The 22,148-nt window shown below is 45.3% G+C and overlaps 1 protein-coding gene and 1 long non-coding RNA gene across 29 annotated transcripts in view; one reads left to right on the top strand and one right to left on the bottom strand.

Moving 5' to 3' along the window:
* Positions 1-1,554: 1,554 nt before the first annotated feature.
* Positions 1,555-22,148, bottom strand: part of LOC118376032 (C-terminal-binding protein 1) — a 26,386-nt gene continuing 5,792 nt past the window's right edge. For 2 of the 3 annotated variants that reach the window (XM_035762684.2, XM_035762683.2), the window contains exons 3-10: positions 15,251-15,405; positions 6,443-6,587; positions 4,394-4,600; positions 3,635-3,849; positions 3,323-3,453; positions 3,104-3,231; positions 2,847-2,961; positions 1,555-2,737 (exon numbers count right to left, since the gene is read on the bottom strand). In XM_035762684.2, coding sequence (XP_035618577.1) covers positions 2,551-2,737; positions 2,847-2,961; positions 3,104-3,231; positions 3,323-3,453; positions 3,635-3,849; positions 4,394-4,600; positions 6,443-6,587; positions 15,251-15,388 — 1,266 coding nt within the window. In that variant the 5' untranslated portion in view covers positions 15,389-15,405 and the 3' untranslated portion in view covers positions 1,555-2,550. Of the gene's footprint in view, positions 2,738-2,846; positions 2,962-3,103; positions 3,232-3,322; positions 3,454-3,634; positions 3,850-4,393; positions 4,601-6,442; positions 6,588-15,250; positions 15,406-20,479; positions 20,809-22,148 lie in introns of those variants that run through there. The other variant, XM_035762682.1, reaches the window with a different exon arrangement.
* LOC127913957 (uncharacterized) lies at positions 7,440-15,244 on the top strand. Of its 26 annotated transcripts, none has more exons than XR_008087397.1 (4): positions 7,440-8,026; positions 8,972-13,101; positions 13,338-13,396; positions 13,692-15,244. It is a non-coding gene; the product is annotated as an uncharacterized LOC127913957 (long non-coding RNA). The 26 variants fall into 26 exon arrangements; XR_008087381.1 differs by having other exon boundaries at positions 8,972-13,219; XR_008087380.1 differs by having other exon boundaries at positions 8,972-13,219; positions 13,279-13,396; positions 13,810-15,244.

The raw sequence follows: 22,148 nt of genomic DNA, 5'->3' as shown, positions 1-22,148 counted from the left end.
TTTTATTGATTGCATTTTGAATGAACAGAGATACCGTGACGAGATCCTGAGGCCCATTGTCGTGCCATTCACCCGCCGCCATCATGTTTCGGCATGATAATGCACAGCCCCAAGTCGCCAGTGGTGGAAAAAGTATGCAATTGTCATACTTCAGTAAAAATAAAGATACCTTCACATAAAATGACTCAAGGAGAAGTGAGTCCCACAGTAGTCCAGTAAAATACTACTGTGGTAAAGGCCTAAAATAATTTTGTTTTAAATATACTTAATTAAGTATCAAAAGTAAATGTAATTCCTAAAATATATTTAATTATCAAAAGTAAAAGTATAAATAATTTCAAATTCCTTATATTAAGCAAAGCAGACAGCACCATTTTCTTGTTTTTGTTAATTTACGGATAGCCAGGGGCACTCCAACATTTAGACATAATTTACAAATGAAGCATTTATGTTCAGTGAGTCCGCTAGATCAGAGGCAGAAGGGATGACCAGAGATGCTCTCTTGATAAGTGTGTGAATTGGACCCTTGTCCTATCCTGCTAAGCATTCAAAATGTAGCGAGTACTTTTGAGTGTCACGGAAAATGTATGAAGTAAAAAGTACATTATTTTCTTTAGGAATGTAGTGAAGTAAAAGTAGTCAAAAATATTAATAGTAAAGTATAGATTACAAAAAAAACTACTTAAGTAACAATACTTTAAAGTACTACTTAGGGTACTTTATACCACTGCAAGTCGCAAGAATCTGTACACAATTCCTGGAAGCTGAAAATGTCTCAGTTCTTCCATAGCCTGCATACTGCATACCAGACATGTCACCCATTGAGCAAGTTTGGGATGCTCTGGATCAGCTTGTACAACAGCTTGTTCCAGTTCCGGTCAATATCCAGCAACTTCGCACAGCCATTGAAGAGGAGTGGCACAACATTCCACAGACCACAATCAACAGCCTGATCAACTCTATGCCAAGGAGCTGTGGCGTGCCGCAACGAGGCAAATGGTGGTCACACCCCTACCTTTTTTTCTGGTGTCTGTGACCAACAGATGCATATCTGTATTCCCAGTCATGTGAAATCAATAGATTAGCACCTAATGAATGTATTTAAATTGACTGATTTCCAGATATGAACTATAACTCAGTAAAGTCTTTGAAATTGTTGCGTTTCTATTTTTGTTCAATATAATTCAGTGCATATCTTTCTACGATCCAACAGATACACATGGAATTAATCAAGATCAGAGGTGTTCATGCAACATGGCTTTTTAAACAAGATGAATATGATTTTATTTCTCTATCCTTGAGACCAAATATGTTTTTTGAAAATCATAAGAATAAATCCAGTGGAAATTCAGTTACAATGGCCTTGAACCTTGCATCTATTGTCCCATCTAGTGGAGGTATTTGGTAATGCATCCATTTTCCTCCTATTTGAAAAAGCCTGTCATATCTTATTTTAGTAATCTAATTACACTGTATAGGAGAGCCTAGAAGCCTGGCACACAAGACTAATCATATCAGAACTTGGACAGGATGCCAACGGACAAAGACATCAAATTTGACCTTTCAACAGGGACTTTTGTTTATTTTTAAAATAATTCATACAAATGCATACAGTCACAAACATCTCTTTTTGGATATTGATTAACCAAAAATAATGATATTTTGTAATATATAGTATGTATACTGTATATTGCTAACCTACTACTTCACCAGAAGAGAGGCAATGTATGTCTGCTACTAATTGTGCAGCTGGGAGCTGCTTCTCTTCTCAGACACGTTACAATCAAGTCACACTGACACAGGCAAGCAGTACGTCAGGTATGCACAAGACAGGGGGGTCTTCTCTCCCAAAATGCACAGTTTTAACATTTATACAGAGGCTGAAGACTACAGAACAACATGCCCCTTAAACTGAAAGAACAAATGGAACTTAAAGTATTTTTGCTAATATAGAGCAGAGGCAGGCGGGTAGAAAAACAAAGCACTATGTGGTGTAGAAGAAAAAGAACTAGGGAAACTCCATTTCCTGAGAACCTGTGCAAAAGCTGCCTCTTTTGGGGCTTGTTGGGAAACATATAAAACAAATATTCTATTGTCTTTTTAAAATCGGTTTGTTAGTTTTCACCCTTGTTTTTCTTTTAGACTGCACTACAAATAATTGTTTTCATATTTCTAAAAACTGTACACAAACAGTTACAATCATGTTATGATCAACTACTTCTGCTTTAACAAGAACCCATAGGACACAAACAGACATTCGCCCACGTTACTTGGACAAACTATAGTCTAAACAGTAGGATTGGCTTTAAAGGATATTTTTCTCTTTTCGAATCCACAATATTATTCTGGTTTTTTTTCTACACAAAAAAAAGTTCCAAAAAGACGACCGACTCCACTATGGTTGGACCAGATGAACTGTAATGGACCTCTGTGAGTCTGTCTGTTTCATGGCAGCTGTTTAGAACCCATGATGCATCAGTTCCATTCCTCTTTGGGGTGATGAAGACCAGGAGAGTTCTATGGTTGGACAGAGAGCTCTGTGGGGCGGGGCTACAACTGGTCATTGGGGTGCTGATCCCTGTCCAACTCTGATTTGCCTGGCTGGCCCGGCGAGGGGGCGCGAGGGGGGTGGGCGGCGCTGGACAGGCTGTGTGTGATGGGCACGGCACTGGGAACGATCCCCTCTACAGGCGGAGGGAGCCCCCCAGAGGCCAAACTCACAACACCAGGAGGGTATCTGGGAGGAGAGGATGCCCAGAAAATGAGTCACCAGCATCAACAAATAACACCCAACATTTTATTGTGGCCTGTGGCATGTTATTCTGTACCAACAGTGGATGTATTACCTGTATGCCCCATTGACCTCAGGGTGACTGACAGCAGGGGTCATACTGGCCCAGTGACTAGTCTGGCTTAGGAACTCTTTATTCACACAGTTCTTCAGGCTGTCTGGAATACGACCTGGAAGCAGGAAACAGTCACTGATTAAGCACAATGTGCTTATTGGGGAGTTGTTATTGTGGCTTTGCTGTTGTTTATTAGTGAGAGGGGAGCCTGACAAGAATCCACCCGAGAATACCCATGCTTAGTGTAATGGTGTTACCTGAAATGGCTCGGCGGATCTCCCTGGCTGCCTCCTCTCTCATCTCAATAGAAGCCTGTTCACTGTACCAGGCAGCGTGGGGAGTACAGATGAGGTTCGGAGCATCTTTCAGAGGGCCCTGGTTGAAACTGAGACAGAAGGAACATGGGAATTTATTGTTAACATCACTTCAACACAGTATCATATAAATATCAGTAGAAGAATTTCAAGTTAGCTCACCCGAAGGGCTCTGTCTCGTGGACGTCCAGGGCCGCTCCTCGGATCCTCCCCTCTTTCAGGGCCTGTGCCAGGGCTTTCTCCTCCACCAGACCCCCTCGGGCCGTGTTAACCAGGAACGCACCCTGGCGCATCTACAACACACCATATAAAATATGTAGACCGTGCAGAACACAACTGCAAAGGGCATGCTACATTGGTCTTCTTTGTAGATTTAAATCCCCCAGTGCAGTGACATGGATCCAGTAGGCTTCTGTGCGTGAGTGTCTATATATTTCTGTCTGTGTACGTGCATGTGCGTGTCACGGCCCCGACCTGTTTGATGGTAAAGTCGTTGATGAGATGGTGGTTGTGCTCGTTGAGGCTGCAGTGGAGGGTGACACAGTCGCTGTGGAAGAGCAGGTCCTGGAGGGTGTTGACGCGCTGCAGGCCCAGGGCTCGCTCCACCCCGTCAGACAGGTACGGGTCGTAGAATATCACATTAAACCCAAAGGCTTTGGCTCTCAGTGCTACAGCCTGGCCAACACGACCTGAGGACAGACAACAACATGGACATTTGAGTAATACCCAGACAAGTAAATAGTTACAGCAAAGAGATACAATAAAGATGAATTCCTTACACATTCACTATGCCTGTTTTGTAACACATCACAGCTCAAAATGGTATACAGAAAAGCCATCGAACTCTACTAAACAAGCCCATATTTAAAGAACCAATTTCCTATTCATTATACCGACCATGTTATCTTCAGCTAACAGCCAGTTGGGCAGTGTAATACAATGTACATGATCTTAATTTGAGGCAGTTTACTACAGCAGGAAAATAATCCTGCAGCAACAAGAAATGTGAATTATTATGTGGATTATAATTAATGGAAATGTTTGTAGGGGTTGATACATTTTTTGTAAGGGAAAATCAAGTCTGAAATGTCAACATGGAAAGCCTTTTTAAACCTCAAATACACTTCAAGTTTTAAATGTCCTGCATTGGAAGAAAAATATCCTGCAACAGGGTGATCAAATGAAGATCCTACATCTATAATATAACATTGTACTGTAATATCTCACACTAACCGAGGCCAATGATGCCAAGTGTCTCCCCACGGATCCGCGCCGCCCCAGACGCCACCTCCCTGATCTGCTCCACGCTCTGGACCCGGGTGCCCTCGCGCAGCGCCTGGTGGAGCCACGTGGTCCGTCTGTACAGGTTAAGGATGTGACACAGTGTAGAGTCCGCTGTCTCCTCCACCGATGCTGCTGGCATGTTACACACTGCTATCCCTATTGGAGGACAGGACGAATGTAAATAGCTACAGTACCAGTCAAAAGTTACAACACACCTACTCATTCAAGTGTTTTTCTTTATTTTTACTAGTTTCTACACAGTAGAATAATAGTGAAGACATCAAAACTATGTAATAACACATGGAATCATGTAGTAACCCAAAAAGTTTTTAAACAAATCAAAATATATTTATTTTATAAAGGGATTATAAAGAGCCACCATTTGCCTTGATGACAGCTTTGCACTCTTGGCATTCTCTCAACCAGCAACACCTGGAATGCTTTTCCAACGGTCTTAAAGGAGTTCCCACATATGCTGAACACTTGTTGGCTGCTTTTCCTTCACTCTGCGGTCCAACTCCTCCCAAACCATCTCAATTGGGTTGAGGTCGGGTGACTGGGGAAGCCAAGTCATCTGATGCAGCACTCCATCACGGTAAATAGCCCTTACACAGCCTGAAGAGCAAACCAGACGGGATGGCATATCGCTGCAGAATGCTGTTGTAGCCATGCTGGTTAAGTGTGCCTTGAATTAATTCTAAACAAATCAGACAGTGTCACCAGCAAAGCACCATCACACCTCCTCCTCCATGCTTCACGGTGGGAACCACACATGCAGAGATCATCCGTTCACCTACTCTGCGTCTCACAAAGACACGGGGGTTGGAACCAAAAATCTCAAATTTGGACTCATCAGACCAAAAGGACACATTTCCACCGGTTTAATGTCCATTGCTCGTGTTTCTTGGTCCAAGCAAGTCTTCTTATTGATGTCCTTTAGTAGTTGTTTATTTTCAGTAATTCAACCATGAAGGCCTCATTCACACAGTCTCCTCTGAGCAGTTAATGTTGAGATGTGTCTGTTACTTGAACTCTGTGAAGCATTTATTTGGGCTGCAATTTCTGATGCTGGTAGCTAATGAACTTATTACATAACTCTGGGTCTTCCTGTCCTGTGGCGGTCCTCATGAGAGCCAGTTTCATCATAGCGCTTGATGGTTTTTGCAACTGGACTTGAAGCAACTTTCAAAGTACTTGAAATTTTCCGGATTTACTGATCTTCATGCGGTTTCTCATTGCTTATTTGAGCTGTTCTTGCCATAATCTTCTGTATACCACCACTACCTTGTCACAACACAACTGATTGGTTCAAACGCATTAAGAAGGATAGAAATGACACAAATGCACTTTTAAAAAGGCACACCTGTTAACTGAAATCCATTCCAGGTGACTACCTCATGAAGCTGGTTGAGAGAATGCCAAGCATTTGCAAAGCTGTCATCAAGGCAGCTTCAATCTTTTTTGGTTACTACATGATTTCATAGTTTTGATGTCTTCACTATTATTCTACAATGTAGAAACTACTAAAAAATAAAGAAAAACCCTTGAATGAGTATGTGTCCAAACTTTTGACTGGTACTGTATCAACAAAAAATGTATTATGCAGATCTGAGCAATTGCACTTTGTTTAAATGCATCCATGACTGGAAAGCCATTTAAAATATCATAGGTCATCTTCATGGATGTTTTTGAAAAGCCGCCAGGAGCAGACGATCGCCTTTCATAGAAAATTAGTCGTGTTATTTCATAGTTTTGATGTCTTCACTATTATCCTACAATGTAGAAACTAATAAAAATGAAGAAAAACCCTTGAATGAGTATGTGTCCAAACTTTTGACTGGTACTTTTTATTATGCAGATCTGAGCAATTGCACTTTATTTAAATGGAATATCATAACTTGCAGAAAATAATAGAAGATTTCACCTAGTGATCAGTTCACAGCCTGTAAGTCTTTAGGTGGACATCCATAGTTGAGAGAGAGCACAGAAGGATCTCACCTAAATCTCCAGCCGACTTGATATCGATGTTGTCGAAGCCGCTGCCTATGCGGACAATGATCCGCAGTGCCTTGAATTTGTCAAGGTCCTCCCTCATTAGTGTGATGGTGTGGTACACCAGAGCTCCTACAGCCTCGTTCAGTACCTGTCAACACAACGCTCTCAGGTTTAGTACATCAAAGCTCCTACAGCCTCGTTCAGTACCTGCCAACACAACGCTCTCAGTTTTAGTACGTCAGAGCTCCTACAGCCTCGTTCAGTACCTTCCAATACAACGCTCTCAGGTTTAGTACGTCAGAGCTCCTACAGCCTCGTTCAGTACCTGCCAACACAACGCTCTCAGGTTTAGTACATCAAAGCTCCTACAGCCTCGTTCAGTACCTGCCAACACAACGCTCTCAGTTTTAGTACGTCAGAGCTCCTACAGCCTCGTTCAGTACCTGCCAATACAACGCTCTCAGGTTTAGTACATCAGAGCTCCTACAGCCTCGTTCAGTACCTGCCAACACAACGCTCTCAAGGTTTAGTACGTCAGAGCTCCTACAGCCTCGTTCAGTACCTGCCAACACAACGCTCTCAGGTTTAGTACTTCAGAGCTCCTACAGCCTCGTTCAGTACCTGCCAACACAACGCTCTCAGGTTTAGTACGTCAGAGCTCCTACAGCCTCGTTCAGTACCTGCCAACACAACGCTCTCAGGTTTAGTACATCAGAGCTCCTACAGCCTCGTTCAGTACCTGTCAACACAACGCTCTCAGGTTTAGTACATCAGAGCTCCTACAGCCTCGTTCAGTACCTGCCAACACAACGCTCTCAGTTTTAGTACGTCAGAGCTCCTACAGCCTCGTTCAGTACCTGCCAATACAACGCTCTCAGGTTTAGTACATCAGAGCTCCTACAGCCTCGTTCAGTACCTGCCAACACAACGCTCTCAAGGTTTAGTACGTCAGAGCTCCTACAGCCTCGTTCAGTACCTGCCAACACAACGCTCTCAGGTTTAGTACTTCAGAGCTCCTACAGCCTCGTTCAGTACCTGACAACACAACGCTCTCAGGTTTAGTACGTCAGAGCTCCTACAGCCTCGTTCAGTACCTGCCAACACAACGCTCTCAGGTTTAGTACATCAGAGCTCCTACAGCCTCGTTCAGTACCTGCCAACACAACGCTCTCAGGTTTAGTACGTCAGAGCTCCTACAGCCTCGTTCAGTACCTGCCAACACAACGCTCTCAGGTTTAGTACATCAGAGCTCCTACAGCCTCGTTCAGTACCTGCCAACACAACGCTCTCAGGTTTAGTACATCAGAGCTCCTACAGCCTCGTTCAGTACCTGCCAACACAACGCTCTCAGGTTTAGTACGTCAGAGCTCCTACAGCCTCGTTCAGTACCTGCCAACACAACGCTCTCAGGTTTAGTACGTCAGAGCTCCTACAGCCTCGTTCAGTACCTGCCAACACAACGCTCTCAGGTTTAGTACGTCAGAGCTCCTACAGCCTCGTTCAGTACCTGCCAACACAACGCTCTCAGGTTTAGTACGTCAGAGCTCCTACAGCCTCGTTCAGTACCTGTCAACACAACGCTCTCAGGTTTAGTACGTCAGAACTCCTACAGCCTCGTTCAGTATCTGTCAACACAACGCTCTCAGGTTTAGTACGTCAGAGCTCCTACAGTCTCGTTCAGTACCTGCCAACACAACACTCTCAGATTTAGTACGTCAGAGCTCCTACAGCCTCGTTCAGTACCTGCCAACACAACGCTCTCAGGTTTAGTACGTCAGAGCTCCTACAGCCTCGTTCAGTACCTGCCAACACAACGCTCTCAGGTTTAGTACGTCAGAGCTCCTACAGCCTCGTTCAGTACCTGCCAACACAACGCTCTCAGGTTTAGTACATCAGAGCTCCTACAGCCTCGTTCAGTACCTGCCAACACAACGCTCTCAGGTTTAGTACGTCAGAGCTCCTACAGCCTCGTTCAGTACCTGCCAACACAACGCTCTCAGGTTTAGTACATCAGAGCTCCTACAGCCTCGTTCAGTACCTGCCAACACAACGCTCTCAGGTTTAGTACGTCAGAGCTCCTACAGCCTCGTTCAGTACCGACCAACACAACGCTCTCAGGTTTAGTACGTCAGAGCTCCTACAGCCTCGTTCAGTACCTGCCAACACAACGCTCTCAGGTTTAGTACGTCAGAGCTCCTACAGCCTCGTTCAGTACCTGCCAACACAACGCTCTCAGGTTTAGTACGTCAGAGCTCCTACAGCCTCGTTCAGTACCTGCCAACACAACGCTCTCAGGTTTAGTACATCAGAGTTCCTACAGCCTCGTTCAGTAACTGCCAACACAACGCTCTCAAGGTTTAGTACGTCAGAGCTCCTACAGCCTCGTTCAGTACCTGCCAACACAACGCTCTCAGGTTTAGTATGTCAGAGCTACTACAGCCTCGTTCAGTACCTGCCAACACAACGCTCTCAGGTTTAGTACGTCAGAGCTCCTACAGCCTCGTTCAGTACCTGCCAACACAACGCTCTCAGGTTTAGTACGTCAGAGCTCCTACAGCCTCGTTCAGTACCTGTCAACACAACGCTCTCAGGTTTAGTACGTCAGAGATCCTACAGCCTCGTTCAGTACCTGCCAACACAACGCTCTCAGGTTTAGTACGTCAGAGCTCCTACAGCCTCGTTCAGTACCTGTCAACACAACGCTCTCAGGTTTAGTACGTCAGAGCTCCTACAGCCTCGTTCAGTACCTGTCAACACAACGCTCTCAGGTTTAGTACGTCAGAGCTCCTACAGTCTCGTTCAGTACCTGCCAACACAACGCTCTCAGGTTTAGTACGTCAGAGCTCCTACAGCCTCGTTCAGTACCTGCCAACACAACGCTCTCAGGTTTAGTACGTCAGAGCTCCTACAGCCTCGTTCAGTACCTGCCAACACAACGCTCTCAGGTTTAGTACGTCAGAGCTCCTAGAGCCTCGTTCAGTACCTGCCAACACAACGCTCTCAGGTTTAGTACGTCAGAGCTCCTACAGCCTCGTTCAGTACCTGTCAACACAACGCTCTCAGGTTTAGTACGTCAGAGCTCCTACAGCCTCGTTCAGTACCTGTCAACACAACGCTCTCAGGTTTAGTACGTCAGAACTCCTACAGTCTCGTTCAGTACCTGCCAACACAACACTCTCAGATTTAGTACGTCAGAGCTCCTACAGCCTTGTTCAGTACCTGCCAACACAACACTCTCAGATTTAGTACGTCAGAGCTCCTACAGCCTCGTTCAGTACCTGCCAACACAACGCTCTCAGGTTTAGTACGTCAGAGCTCCTACAGCCTCGTTCAGTACCTGCCAACACAACGCTCTCAGGTTTAGTACGTCAGAGCTCCTACAGCCTCGTTCAGTACCTGCCAACACAACGCTCTCAGGTTTAGTACGTCAGAGCTCCTACAGCCTCGTTCAGTACCTGCCAACACAACGCTCTCAGGTTTAGTACGTCAGAGCTCCTACAGCCTCGTTCAGTACCTGCCAACACAACGCTCTCAGGTTTAGTACGTCAGAGCTCCTACAGCCTCGTTCAGTACCTGCCAACACAACGCTCTCAGGTTTAGTACGTCAGAGCTCCTACAGCCTCGTTCAGTACCTGTCAACACAACGCTCTCAGGTTTAGTACGTCAGAGCTCCTACAGCCTCGTTCAGTACCTGTCAACACAACGCTCTCAGGTTTAGTACGTCAGAGCTCCTACAGTCTCGTTCAGTACCTGCCAACACAACGCTCTCAGATTTAGTACGTCAGAGCTCCTACAGCCTCGTTCAGTACCTGCCAACACAACGCTCTCAGGTTTAGTACGTCAGAGCTCCTACAGCCTCGTTCAGTACCTGCCAACACAACGCTCTCAGGTTTAGTACGTCAGAGCTCCTACAGCCTCGTTCAGTACCTGTCAACACAACGCTCTCAGGTTTAGTACGTCAGAGATCCTACAGCCTCGTTCAGTACCTGCCAACACAACGCTCTCAGGTTTAGTACGTCAGAGCTCCTACAGCCTCGTTCAGTACCTGTCAACACAACGCTCTCAGGTTTAGTACGTCAGAGCTCCTACAGCCTCGTTCAGTACCTGTCAACACAACGCTCTCAGGTTTAGTACGTCAGAGCTCCTACAGTCTCGTTCAGTACCTGCCAACACAACGCTCTCAGGTTTAGTACGTCAGAGCTCCTACAGCCTCGTTCAGTACCTGCCAACACAACGCTCTCAGGTTTAGTACGTCAGAGCTCCTACAGCCTCGTTCAGTACCTGCCAACACAACGCTCTCAGGTTTAGTACGTCAGAGCTCCTAGAGCCTCGTTCAGTACCTGCCAACACAACGCTCTCAGGTTTAGTACGTCAGAGCTCCTACAGCCTCGTTCAGTACCTGTCAACACAACGCTCTCAGGTTTAGTACGTCAGAGCTCCTACAGCCTCGTTCAGTACCTGTCAACACAACGCTCTCAGGTTTAGTACGTCAGAACTCCTACAGTCTCGTTCAGTACCTGCCAACACAACACTCTCAGATTTAGTACGTCAGAGCTCCTACAGCCTTGTTCAGTACCTGCCAACACAACGCTCTCAGGTTTAGTACGTCAGAGCTCCTACAGCCTCGTTCAGTACCTGCCAACACAACGCTCTCAGGTTTAGTACGTCAGAGCTCCTACAGCCTCGTTCAGTACCTGCCAACACAACGCTCTCAGGTTTAGTACGTCAGAGCTCCTACAGCCTCGTTCAGTACCTGCCAACACAACGCTCTCAGGTTTAGTACGTCAGAGCTCCTACAGCCTCGTTCAGTACCTGCCAACACAACGCTCTCAGGTTTAGTACGTCAGAGCTCCTACAGCCTCGTTCAGTACCTGCCAACACAACGCTCTCAGGTTTAGTACGTCAGAGCTCCTACAGCCTCGTTCAGTACCTGCCAACACAACGCTCTCAGGTTTAGTACGTCAGAGCTCCTACAGCCTCGTTCAGTACCTGTCAACACAACGCTCTCAGGTTTAGTACGTCAGAGCTCCTACAGCCTCGTTCAGTACCTGTCAACACAACGCTCTCAGGTTTAGTACGTCAGAGCTCCTACAGTCTCGTTCAGTACCTGCCAACACAACGCTCTCAGATTTAGTACGTCAGAGCTCCTACAGCCTCGTTCAGTACCTGCCAACACAACGCTCTCAGGTTTAGTACGTCAGAGCTCCTACAGCCTCGTTCAGTACCTGCCAACACAACGCTCTCAGGTTTAGTACGTCAGAGCTCCTACAGCCTCGTTCAGTACCTGCCAACACAACGCTCTCAGGTTTAGTACGTCAGAGCTCCTACAGCCTCGTTCAGTACCTGCCAACACAACGCTCTCAGGTTTAGTACGTCAGAGCTCCTACAGCCTCGTTCAGTACCTGTCAACACAACGCTCTCAGGTTTAGTACGTCAGAGCTCCTACAGCCTCGTTCAGTACCTGTCAACACAACGCTCTCAGGTTTAGTACGTCAGAGCTCCTACAGTCTCGTTCAGTACCTGCCAACACAACGCTCTCAGGTTTAGTACGTCAGAGCTCCTACAGCCTCGTTCAGTACCTGCCAACACAACGCTCTCAGGTTTAGTACGTCAGAGCTCCTACAGCCTCGTTCAGTACCTGCCAACACAACGCTCTCAGGTTTAGTACGTCAGAGCTCCTAGAGCCTCGTTCAGTACCTGCCAACACAACGCTCTCAGGTTTAGTACGTCAGAGCTCCTACAGCCTCGTTCAGTACCTGTCAACACAACGCTCTCAGGTTTAGTACGTCAGAGCTCCTACAGCCTCGTTCAGTACCTGTCAACACAACGCTCTCAGGTTTAGTACGTCAGAACTCCTACAGTCTCGTTCAGTACCTGCCAACACAACACTCTCAGATTTAGTACGTCAGAGCTCCTACAGCCTTGTTCAGTACCTGCCAACACAACGCTCTCAGGTTTAGTACGTCAGAGCTCCTACAGCCTCGTTCAGTACCTGCCAACACAACGCTCTCAGGTTTAGTACGTCAGAGCTCCTACAGCCTCGTTCAGTACCTGCCAACACAACGCTCTCAGGTTTAGTACGTCAGAGCTCCTACAGCCTCGTTCAGTACCTGCCAACACAACGCTCTCAGGTTTAGTACGTCAGAGCTCCTACAGCCTCGTTCAGTACCTGCCAACACAACGCTCTCAGGTTTAGTACGTCAGAGCTCCTACAGCCTCGTTCAGTACCTGCCAACACAACGCTCTCAGGTTTAGTACGTCAGAGCTCCTACAGCCTCGTTCAGTACCTGTCAACACAACGCTCTCAGGTTTAGTACGTCAGAGCTCCTACAGCCTCGTTCAGTACCTGTCAACACAACGCTCTCAGGTTTAGTACGTCAGAGCTCCTACAGTCTCGTTCAGTACCTGCCAACACAACACTCTCAGATTTAGTACGTCAGAGCTCCTACAGCCTCGTTCAGTACCTGCCAACACAACGCTCTCAGGTTTAGTACGTCAGAGCTCCTACAGCCTCGTTCAGTACCTGCCAACACAACGCTCTCAGGTTTAGTACGTCAGAGCTCCTACAGCCTCGTTCAGTACCTGCCAACACAACGCTCTCAGGTTTAGTACATCAGAGCTCCTACAGCCTCGTTCAGTACCTGCCAACACAACGCTCTCAGGTTTAGTACGTCAGAGCTCCTACAGCCTCGTTCAGTACCTGCCAACACAACGCTCTCAGGTTTAGTACATCAGAGCTCCTACAGCCTCGTTCAGTACCTGCCAACACAACGCTCTCAGGTTTAGTACGTCAGAGCTCCTACAGCCTCGTTCAGTACCGTCCAACACAACGCTCTCAGGTTTAGTACGTCAGAGCTCCTACAGCCTCGTTCAGTACCTGCCAACACAACGCTCTCAGGTTTAGTACATCAGAGCTCCTACAGCCTCGTTCAGTACCTGCCAACACAACGCTCTCAGGTTTAGTACGTCAGAGCTCCTACAGCCTCGTTCAGTACCGGCCAACACAACGCTCTCAGGTTTAGTACGTCAGAGCTCCTACAGCCTCGTTCAGTACCTGCCAACACAACGCTCTCAGGTTTAGTACATCAGAGCTCCTTCAGCCTCGTTCAGTACCTGTCAACACAACGCTCTCAGGTTTAGTACATCAGAGCTCCTACAGCCTCGTTCAGTACCTGCCAACACAACGCTCTCAGGTTTAGTACGTCAGAGCTCCTACAGTCTCGTTCAGTACCTGCCAACACAACGCTCTCAGGTTTAGTACATCAGAGCTCCTACAGCCTCGTTCAGTACCTGCCAATACAACGCTCTCAGGTTTAGTATGTCAGAGCTCCTACAGCCTCGTTCAGTACCTGCCAACACAACGCTCTCAGGTTTAGTACATCAGAGCTCCTACAGCCTCGTTCAGTACCTGCCAACACAACGCTCTCAGGTTTAGTACATCAGAGCTCCTACAGCCTCGTTCAGTACCTGCCAACACAACGCTCTCAGGTTTAGTACGTCAGAGCTCCTACAGCCTCGTTCAGTACCTGCCAACACAACGCTCTCAGGTTTAGTACATCAGAGCTCTTACAGCCTCGTTCAGTACCTGCAAACTCAACGCTCTCAAGTTTAGTACATCAGAGGGCCGTTATACAGCACCCTTCAATAAAGAGAAATAGAACTAAAGTCATGTGTCATCCGAATGCATAGAAATTCATTAACCACAGCTGTGTTGTTGTTCCATAGGCCCTGACAGGCCCTACTATTATTTGACCATGCTGGTCATTTATGAACATCCTGTCCATGTTCTGTTATAATATCCACCCGGAACAGCCAGAAGAAGACTGGCCATCCCTCATAGCCTGGTTCCTGTCTAGGTTTCTTCCTAGGTTTTGGCCTTCCTAGGGAGTTTCCAGGCCACCGTGCTTGTACACCTGCATTGCTTGCCGTTTGGGGTTTTAGGCTGGTTTTCTGTACAGCACTTTGATATATCAGCTGATGTAAGAAGGGCTATATAAATAAATTTGACTTGATTTGACATGGGCTCTCCATTGGGCTCTTGTAGTGGTAGCCCATCTATTCTCACCACGTTTGATGTTCCATTTCATGATCAGCCCAACTGCAGCTAGCACCATACGCTCTGCCACTTCTCCCTTTATACGCTGTGTAAAGCCACCATGTAGCTCAATTAAACTGAAAGGGGATATTTTAATTAGGCAAGGAGCTGGGTGGTTATGGGCCTGTGAAAGGGAATGAGGAGAGAATGTGGGTGCCATCTGTTTCTGCAGGGCCAGGGAGAGCTCAAAGATTCAGCCTGCCATACATTCAGAACCAGAGCAGTACTACAGGAAGTATAGATGGCCAGTTTTCCTCTGATGTTTAATTTAGCATTGTTGCACTGTGGGAAAAACACTGGATATAATCAAGTCTTATTATATTACTATTATTGTTCACCTTTATTTATCTAGGCAAGTCAATTAAGAACAAATTCTTATTTACAAATGGCGGCCTACCAAAAGGCAACATAAATTCAAATAAAAAAGATAAAGTCTATTGTACTGTTCTGTTAATTAGGAAGATTACATTTATTTTAACTGAAAAATGTATACTTGTCAGGCTTATTTCTGTCATTGTAAATGAGTTGTTCATGTCATTGTTTTTAGGACATTGTTGATTACGGTGTTTGAACAAACTTGTTCAGGGTCTTGCATATAATATGGTAAACAAATACTGTTTTTAGGCCAGGGTGTCTTTTTTAAGTCCAATTAACTTGAAACTGGTAGCATGTAAATGAGGCTGAGCAGACAGATGACATGTAGAGCATGGCAGGACCTTCTCATGGATCTCCTGGGTGGACTGGGCATCACAGAAGGCCACAGTGGCCACGTCTTTCAGGATGGGCATCTCTATGGTGCAGTCACGCCCGTCCAGCAGGGCCACCAGGGGCCGGGGGTGCATGGGCCCATTCATAATTGGGGGCCGGATGCCTGTAGACAGAGAGGATGGGTAAACAAACTATATTTGACATCATAGTCTACTGTAAAGGACCACTCACAGACAGTAAGTCTGGAAAGAGGTATGTCTACAGTATGGGTTGTGATATGACATGGCAGTGTGGGAAAATTGCAACTGTGTTTATGATCTTGCTAACTATTTTCCACCTAAAACCACAACAAATCCAGTAGTCAGTTGGTATGTTAATGATTCACATGCGAGTAAACAACAATCCTAAAAGGGGTCTCATACTTTATTTGGGTTTCAGAATTATTTGCGGTTTTTAATAAGTCAATATTGCATCCATGACTGGAAAGCCATTTAAAATGTCATAGGTCATCTTCATGCATGTTTTTGAAAAGCAGCTAGGAGCAGACGATCGCCTTTCATAGAAAATTAGTCACTAAATGAGAAACACCCCCTGATGGTGCAATTCATCAAATTAGCCATTCAAACTATGGTGAGAGTGGTAACTAAACTTTACATGACATTGAACCAACTAAAAGTGGCAGTAATAAAGCCTCTCTTGAAAAAGCCAAACCTTGACCCAGAAAATATAAAAAACTATCGGCCTATATCGAATCTTCCATTCCTCTCAAAGATTTTAGAGAAGGCTGTTGCGCAGCAACTCACTGCCTTCCTGAAGACAAACAATGTATACGAAATGCTTCAGTCTGGTTTTAGACCCCATCATAGCACTGAGACGGCACTTGTGAAGGTGGTAAATGACATTTTAATGGCATCGGACCGAGGCTCTGCATCTGTCCTCGTGCTCCTAGACCTTAGTGCTGCTTTTGATACCATCGATCACCACATTCTTTTGGAGAGATTGGAAACCCAAATTGGTCTACACGGACAAGTTCTGGCCTGGTTTAGATCTTATCTGTCGGAAAGATATCAGTTTGTCTCTGTGAATGGTTTGTCCTCTGACAAATCAACTGTACATTTCGGTGTTCCTCAAGGTTCTGTTTTAGGACCACTATTGTTTTCACTATATATTTTACCTCTTGGGGATGTTATTCGAAAACATAATGTAAACTTTCACTGCTATGCGGATGACACACAGCTGTACATTTCAATGAAACATGGTGAAGCCCCAAAATTGCCCTCGCTAGAAGCATGTGTTTCAGACATAAGGAAGTGGATGGCTGCAAACTTTCTACTATTAAACTCGGACAAAACAGAGATGCTTGTTCTAGGTCCCAAGAAACAAAGAGATCTTCTGTTGAATCTGACAATTAATCTTAATGGTTGTACAGTCGTCTCAAATAAAACTGTGAAGGACCTCGGCGTTACTCTGGACCCTGATCTCTCTTTTGAAGAACATATCAAGACCATTTCGAGGACAGCTTTTTTCCATCTACGTAACATTGCAAAAATCAGAAACTTTCTGTCCAAAAATGATGCAGAAAAATTAATCCATGCTTTTGTCACTTCTAGGTTAGACTACTGCAATGCTCTATTTTCCGGCTACCCGGATAAAGCACTAAATAAACTTCAGTTAGTGCTAAATACGGCTGCTAGAATCCTGACTAGAACCAAAAATTTGATCATATTACTCCAGTGCTAGCCTCTCTACACTGGCTTCCTGTCAAAGCAAGGGCTGATTTCAAGGTTTTACTGCTAACCTACAAAGCATTACATGGGCTTGCTCCTACCTACCTCTCTGATTTGGTCCTGCCGTACATACCTACACGTACGCTACGGTCACAAGACGCAGGCCTCCTAATTGTCCCTAGAATTTCTAAGCAAACAGCTGGAGGCAGGGCTTTCTCCTATAGAGCTCAATTTTTATGGAACGGTCTGCCTACCCATGTCAGAGACGCAAACTCGGTCTCAACCTTTAAGTCTTTACTGAAGACTCATCTCTTCAGTGGGTCATATGATTGAGTGTAGTCTGGCCCAGGAGTGGGAAGGTGAACGGAAAGGCTCTGGAGCAACGAACCGCCCTTGCTGTCTCTGCCTGGCCGGTTCCCCTCTTTCCACTGGGATTCTCTGCCTCTAACCCTGTTACGGGGCTGAGTCACTGGCTTGCTGGGGCTCTCTCGTGCCGTCCCTGGGGGGGTGCGTCACCTGGGTGGGTTGATTCACTGTTGTGGTCGGCCTGTCTGGGTTGCCCCCCTTGGGTTGTACCGTGGCGGAGATCTTTGTGGGCTATACTCGGCCTTGTCTCAGGATGGTAAGTTGGTGGTTGAAGATATCCCTCTAGTGGTGTGGGGGATGTGCTTTGGCAAAGTGGGTGGGGTTATATCCTTCCTGTTTGGCCCTGTCCGGGGTGTCCTCGGATGGGGCCACAGTGTCTCCTGACCCCTCCTGTCTCAGCCTCCAGTATTTATGCTGCAGTAGTTTATGTGTCGGGGGCTAGGGTCAGTTTGTTATATCTGGAGTACTTCTCCTGTCCTATTCGGTGTCCTGTGTGAATCTAAGTGTGCGTTCTCTAATTCTCTCCTTCTCTCTTTCTTTCTCTCTCTCGGAGGACCTGAGCCCTAGGACCATGTCCCAGGACTACCTGACATGAGGACTCCTTGCTGTCCCCAGTCCACCTGGCCATGCTCCTGCTCCAGTTTCAACTGACCTGAGCCCTAGGACCGTGCCCCAGGACTACCTGACATGAAGGCTCCTTGCTGTCCCCAGTCCACCTGACTGTGCTGCTGCTCCAGTTTCAACTGTTCTGCCTTATTATTATTCGACCATGCTGGTCATTTATGAACATTTGAACATCTTGGTCATGTTCTGTTATAATCTCTACCCGGCACAGCCAGAAGAGGACTGGCCACCCCACATAGCCCGGTTCCTCTCTAGGTTTCTTCCTAGGTTTTGGCCTTTCTAGGGAGTTTTTCCTAGCCACCGTGCTTTTACACCTGCATTGTTTGCTGTTTGGGGTTTTAGGCTGGGTTTCTGTACAGCACTTTGAGATATCAGCTGATGTACGAAGGGCTATATAAATACATTTGATTTGATTTGATTTGATTTGAACTGCCATGCTCGTATCAACTATAAAATTACTAAACCACTTCAGTGTGAAACCAATATAAAAGAGCAACTGTGTGGGTCAATTGCACTACGGTTCACGCACAGAATAATGCAACAGGAAATCCTCTGTGCATCAAATTCTTAGAATGTCACATTTTCTACACTGATGCTACTCATTGTCCCAAATAATCAGTGTTTTAACTGTACATCCACTTGATTTGGAAGATAACAGTAACAAGGGGACTTGTTACTCTCCTACACAATTCAGTCTTCTGGATTAACACGGGTGTTAGTCCCAATATGAGCACCAGTTCTACATGGTATTCCACCTGCTCTAATGAGGGATTCATGTGAACACATCAACGGGGAGAAATAGATCCCCATCATCACTTCACTGACACATTTACACACTCCGTTCTAACTGGAAGGAAATATCTTTCATTCCACTGGAGGATATGACCTTGTGAGAATCAGGAGGAACGACCCTTGGGTCCAATATTCTAAACAGTGTCTCTCGTGGACCTACGGGTTATCCCTCCTTCGACTGCTACAGTGAACTGTCATCTATGCTCATACAGTCAAAGCTACTTCCTGAAAATAAGGTCGGCACCTCAGAAAGCCCCAGTTGTGTTCTACAAGGATATCAGAGCTGTCCTCTAACATGCACATGTGAAATGTTTCAAACATAGCTCGATTTTATTTATTAGACTATTTTTTTAGTGAGCATGCCAGGAATCAACCCATTCGATTTCAATACAGCATAATAAAATCTATATTTGCATTCATATTAAATGTAGCATTGTAACTGTAACCATCATAGGGAGAGGGAAAATAGTGCACCTGTGAGCAGCTCGAGCTGTGTGATTTATGATCAGAGCCAATCTGGCACAAACATGGCGTGACCGTCTCTACCCACTGTTGTTCCCACAGGAGATCTCCTTCCCAGATGAGCCAGGGGAGTGTAGACACACCCCTCTCCTTCAGCTCACTCCCTCATCAGCTACCAGTACACACACACACACACACACACACACACACACACACACACACACACACACACACACACACACACACACACACACACACACACACACAGGCAAACTCTATCACACAAGCACTCTCTCACGTACACAGATCACTAAGCCCCGTCTGGTTGGTCTACAACACATTTTTCAGTCATGTTCTTCAAAGATGACAAAAATGCCCCCCCCAAAAAAGAACAAACAATGCATGTTTTATCACCACCATCATGACAATCCATGGCCATAATGATATGTGAGCTTTGTATTGTGGTAATTCGGACAATTTGAGCACCCCAGGGGTGAATTGGTGTGTCAATTTTAATGAGATAAGACACGATCCTTTGATCACAGAATCAAAGACCCCTACGAGCTCAGACATGAATAATCATACAAAGATCAATCATGAAGATCAAACAATACCTCCAATGTAGACAATATGCTGCTGTTGTGAATACAAGTAAACAAAATGTCCAAGTAACAGACACCAGTATGAAAACATGGAAGTATTCACAATAGCAGCATCAGTACTAAGCACCTACAAAGCTGTTTTCTGTACTTCCTGAACCTGAAGTATTCCCCTAGTAGACTGTTCTAGAATCAAAGTTTCTTTCTCCCCTGAAAGGAGAATGAGGAAGCAAGTCAAGGCCGGAAATGGAAATACCGTTCCCCACTGCACAATGAACAGGAAATATGTGCTGTGTGTGTCCTTGCCTCACATTTTTAGAGGGAAATAGTACTGTCCTTCATCCCACAGGAGGCTAATTGTTCCCTGGATCAACACAGAAAGGCTCTAACCCCTCACACACATCTCCTCTGACCAGGTCCAAAACAGCTAAACAGAAACATATTCGGGAGTGGAAAGCAAGTTATTACAGCATTGTAAGTGGCTGAATGGGAGAGATGAAAGATAATGGAGAGAGAAAGAGAGAGAGAGGGGAGGAGGGAAGGAAGAGGGGGAGGGGAAGGTAGAATACTGTACAGCACACTGAACACACAGATCTGTGTCCACACCACACAACGCAATCACAGTTAACATTTGGTCCCATGCACAAAAGGAAAGGTAAATGTTTACCTAAAGGCAAGCCTTTGTTCAGCAAATGCGAGCTTCCCATCTTTTTCCCCAAAAAAGGACATTCACTTCAGCAAGACATCATAAATCCACAGCATATGGCGGATACTTGAATGTTCTTCTTCCTTTTCCCCCTCAGTGACAAACATACATATGCTCCCCCTTTTTTTAACTTCCCTTATGCTCCCTCACTCTCCCTTCCTTCCTCACTTTCTATTTCGACTACCGCTCTCTGTCACACGCCCGTGCACACAGAATGCAAGTGTCACTGCATTTATGGGAGTGGGAGATCGAGAGAGAGAGAGAAAGCAGCAGTGTGAGTGAGGTGGCTGAAAGAAAATGAGAAAAGAAATGGGGTGGAGCTAAGGACACACAAAATGTATCTTTTGTTTTCCGAAAGAAGGCCAAATGTAAAGTGTTATGCAATAACAGAAGATAGGCTATAGGCAACAGAAGAAAAACAAACGCCCTAAAATAAAACGTATCACATTTTAAGTTACACATGATAACTTTGCTGAGTTTCAGTTTACAGTGATTGGTGTACATTTGCTGCATATCAACACAAAAATGTGTAATAACATAATAATAACATGATTGACTTGTTTGTCCTTAAGATTTAAAACAAGCATTATAAAACCTACACATCTTGAATTATCAATTGTGATTACATATTTGAAATATGTTACCATATGGTTTCTTAGTAAATATGATTAAAACCATATCAATCTTGACTCACTGTTAATGACTCTACTGTGTGTACAGTACATGGTGTACCTAAGGTGTCATTGTAATTCATGCTCCTGAGATGGTCAGTAACTACAACTGATAAACACAAAAAACTCTTATTTAAATGACAGCTCGTGTGTGATTATCCAGAGCCACAAAAGTCTGAGTCTTTATGGTAAAAATAATGAGGTAAATACTTTTGGATTTTTGAAAAAAACACAAGGTTAATTTGATAGCACATTCTATTATCAAACTAATACTGTGTCCCAAGGCTCTCTATGCTGGTTCACACCCTGGCCAGTGATAGTTCTTATGTTGCCATTTTTAAAGAGCTATTCACCTGGCCACTGCAAAGCAAGTGTTTTTTTTCTGCACAACTTCTTACAAGCGAATGCTGGAAGGTAAACAGATCTCCACTTGTGCTTGAGTGGAAAATACTTAAGTGGGAGAATTTTGTTTTGCGACTTCATTCCAGCAGATCTAGCACAGCATGTACTCTAACATGTTTCCCATCCAGGCTACATCGCTGTATCATAGGGATAGATAACTCATATGAGCTGAATTCAAATACGCCAGAAATGCTTCATACGCACAAATAGCTTGTTTCTCTCAAAAGGTTGTGAACAGATTTGTTTACATCCCTGTCAGTAAGCATTTCTCATTTGCCAAGATAATCCATCCACCTGACAGGTGTGGCATATCAAGAAGCTGAATAAACAGGATGATCATTACACAGTTGCAACTTGTGCTGGGGACAATAAAAAGGCCACTCTAAAATGGGCAATTGTGTCACACAACACAATGCCACAGATGTCTCAAGTTTAGAGGGACTGCAGGAATGTCCACCAGAGCTGTTGCCAGTAATTGAATGTTAATTTCTCTACCATATGCCGCCTCCAACGTTGTTTTAGAGAATTTGGCAGTAGGTCCTATGGGCCTCACCAAC

The sequence above is a fragment of the Oncorhynchus keta genome, chromosome 30 (genome assembly GCF_023373465.1).
Source record: "Oncorhynchus keta strain PuntledgeMale-10-30-2019 chromosome 30, Oket_V2, whole genome shotgun sequence".
Taxonomy (NCBI): domain Eukaryota; kingdom Metazoa; phylum Chordata; class Actinopteri; order Salmoniformes; family Salmonidae; genus Oncorhynchus; species Oncorhynchus keta.
This window is presented reverse-complemented; position numbering and strand designations above follow the sequence as displayed.